At 55.1% G+C, this 1,845-nt stretch overlaps 1 protein-coding gene across 1 annotated transcript in view; it reads right to left on the bottom strand.

Moving 5' to 3' along the window:
* Positions 1–430: 430 nt before the first annotated feature.
* Tdgf1 (teratocarcinoma-derived growth factor 1) overlaps positions 431–1,845 on the bottom strand; it is a 2,911-nt gene continuing 1,496 nt past the window's right edge. Inside the window, exons 2-5 of the mRNA XM_023700802.1 lie at positions 1,568–1,620; positions 1,115–1,249; positions 767–881; positions 431–625 (exon numbers count right to left, since the gene is read on the bottom strand). Of these exons, the coding sequence (XP_023556570.1) occupies positions 457–625; positions 767–881; positions 1,115–1,249; positions 1,568–1,620 (472 nt within the window). The 3' untranslated portion in view covers positions 431–456. The remainder of the gene's footprint in view (positions 626–766; positions 882–1,114; positions 1,250–1,567; positions 1,621–1,845) is intronic.

Raw genomic sequence — 1,845 nt, 5'->3', positions numbered from 1 at the left:
TCCCAGAGGAAAATGTGGTCCCCGCTCTCCAAGCCCAGGGCCTGACATCACCCCCTGGAGTGGGAGGCTCTTCTGGTCCCATCCCTTTCCTGTCCTCTTCAAGTCAGTAGAGGTTAAGGGGACCGCCCATTCCCTCAGGTCTTTTTTTTTTTAATGAGCAGAATATATTTATTAAGGGAAAGAAAGATCCTGTCCGAGAGAGGGACAAGAGGGGGGCCCGAGCAGGTAGTCCTCCCGTCCCCCAGGCCTTTTAGGGTGCAGGAAAAAGCTGCTCAGGGTGTAAGGGGCAATGAGGGCCACCTCAGGGGCCCAGACATGAGGCTCCTGCCCATCGGGAGAGGTCCACAGGCCATCGGTGCCTAGCAGCCTCAAGGGCCCTCTGCGGCGGGGGTCGAGGGGCACATCCCAAGGGTGTGGCAGGCACTGTGCTGACCGAGTCTCTTCGGCAGCCATCTGTTATGGGGGCACCCTGGGCCACTGAGGAATCCGCCAGGACAAGAAGGGACCCAGCTCACCGCAGCCAGGGAGGAAGGTCTGGGGGAAACAGCGGATCTGGCCGAGCCAGCACCTGCACATGAAGCACTTCTGGGGCAACCAGGCGCCATGGGGCACAGAGCCACATTTCCTGAGGAAGAACAGATGAGACTGCCCTGATTTTTTTTGAGACAGAATATTGCCATGTAGTTTGGGCTGGCCACGAACTTGCTGTGATCTTCCTGCCTCAGCCTCCCAATCTTGGAAATTACCTCCTCCCTCTGTGGCTTACTGTGTGTATGTGTTGCGTTCACAGTTGCGCCCATAGAAGGAGGGGGGGCAGGCACAGAAGGACCCCAAGATGCAGGTGCCCCCATTCAGACAGCAGGTTTTGTTCAGATCCTTGCCTAAAATGCAGGAGCAGGGAGGAGGTGGAAAGCCCAGGACACTCGCTGGCATCAGGTGGCCAAGCGGTGCCCCTGCTTCATCTGTCCAAACCCTCCCGGATCAGTACTCCACTCCCAGGCCTCTGAGCAGCGACACCACTTTCCGTGGTTGCCAGGTGATCACCCACCCAGGGGCCCCTCAGGTGAAAGTACTGCAAGGTGTTATAAAGTCACAGAAGGTAGGTGGCTCTTACTGTCCTGGATTCCCATCGGCGGCACAAACTGGGAGGCCCTGGGATGTAAGGGTCGCACCCCGGGGGCCCGGATGCTGTCATCGCTGAAGGCCAGGTCTCCCTGGGGCGGGAGGGCAGGTGTGTGGCCCCTGGAACCTGAATGACAAAATCAACTCATAGGGGCTGGGGAGATGGCTCAGTAGAATAAGCGCTTGCCTGGCAAGCGCAAGGGCCTGAGTTCAATCCCCAGTTCCACACACACACACACACACACACACACACACACACACACACAAATCAACTCCTAGAGTCTTGCATTTGGGGCCACAGGAAAATTGCTAGTGATCAAAAGAATAGCTGACACCGCATCCCGGGTGCTGCCCAGGGGCAGGGTGTCTGTCCTGCCCATGGGAGGTCCTGGATTTGATTCCCAAAGTTTGAGAAAAACACCACAATCAAAAGAACACAACTCACCTGCTTCTCCTTTCAGGTCAAACACATTGGAAATGGCCACAATCAAAATCACACTAGGAAGAGGAAATCGAGGCATCCGTTAGCAAAACAAAGCAAAGGACAGCTCAAGCTTGGGTCCACTCAGTCCACGGGCAAGGCCACAGGCCACAGTGAGAAACACTTCAGAGCACCACTTTCTCCTCCCTTCCCTTAGTGGCTAACTCAGGTAATAGAATGTTGAAAACCAGTCACCTATATCTCTAATTCTTTCATGTATATATACATATGAATTACATGCT

Source organism: Octodon degus, unplaced genomic scaffold (assembly GCF_000260255.1).
Source record: "Octodon degus isolate 3935 unplaced genomic scaffold, OctDeg1.0 scaffold00126, whole genome shotgun sequence".
Taxonomy (NCBI): Eukaryota; Metazoa; Chordata; class Mammalia; order Rodentia; family Octodontidae; genus Octodon; species Octodon degus.
Note: the sequence above shows the minus strand (reverse complement) of the source record. Positions and strands in the feature narration are given on the sequence as shown.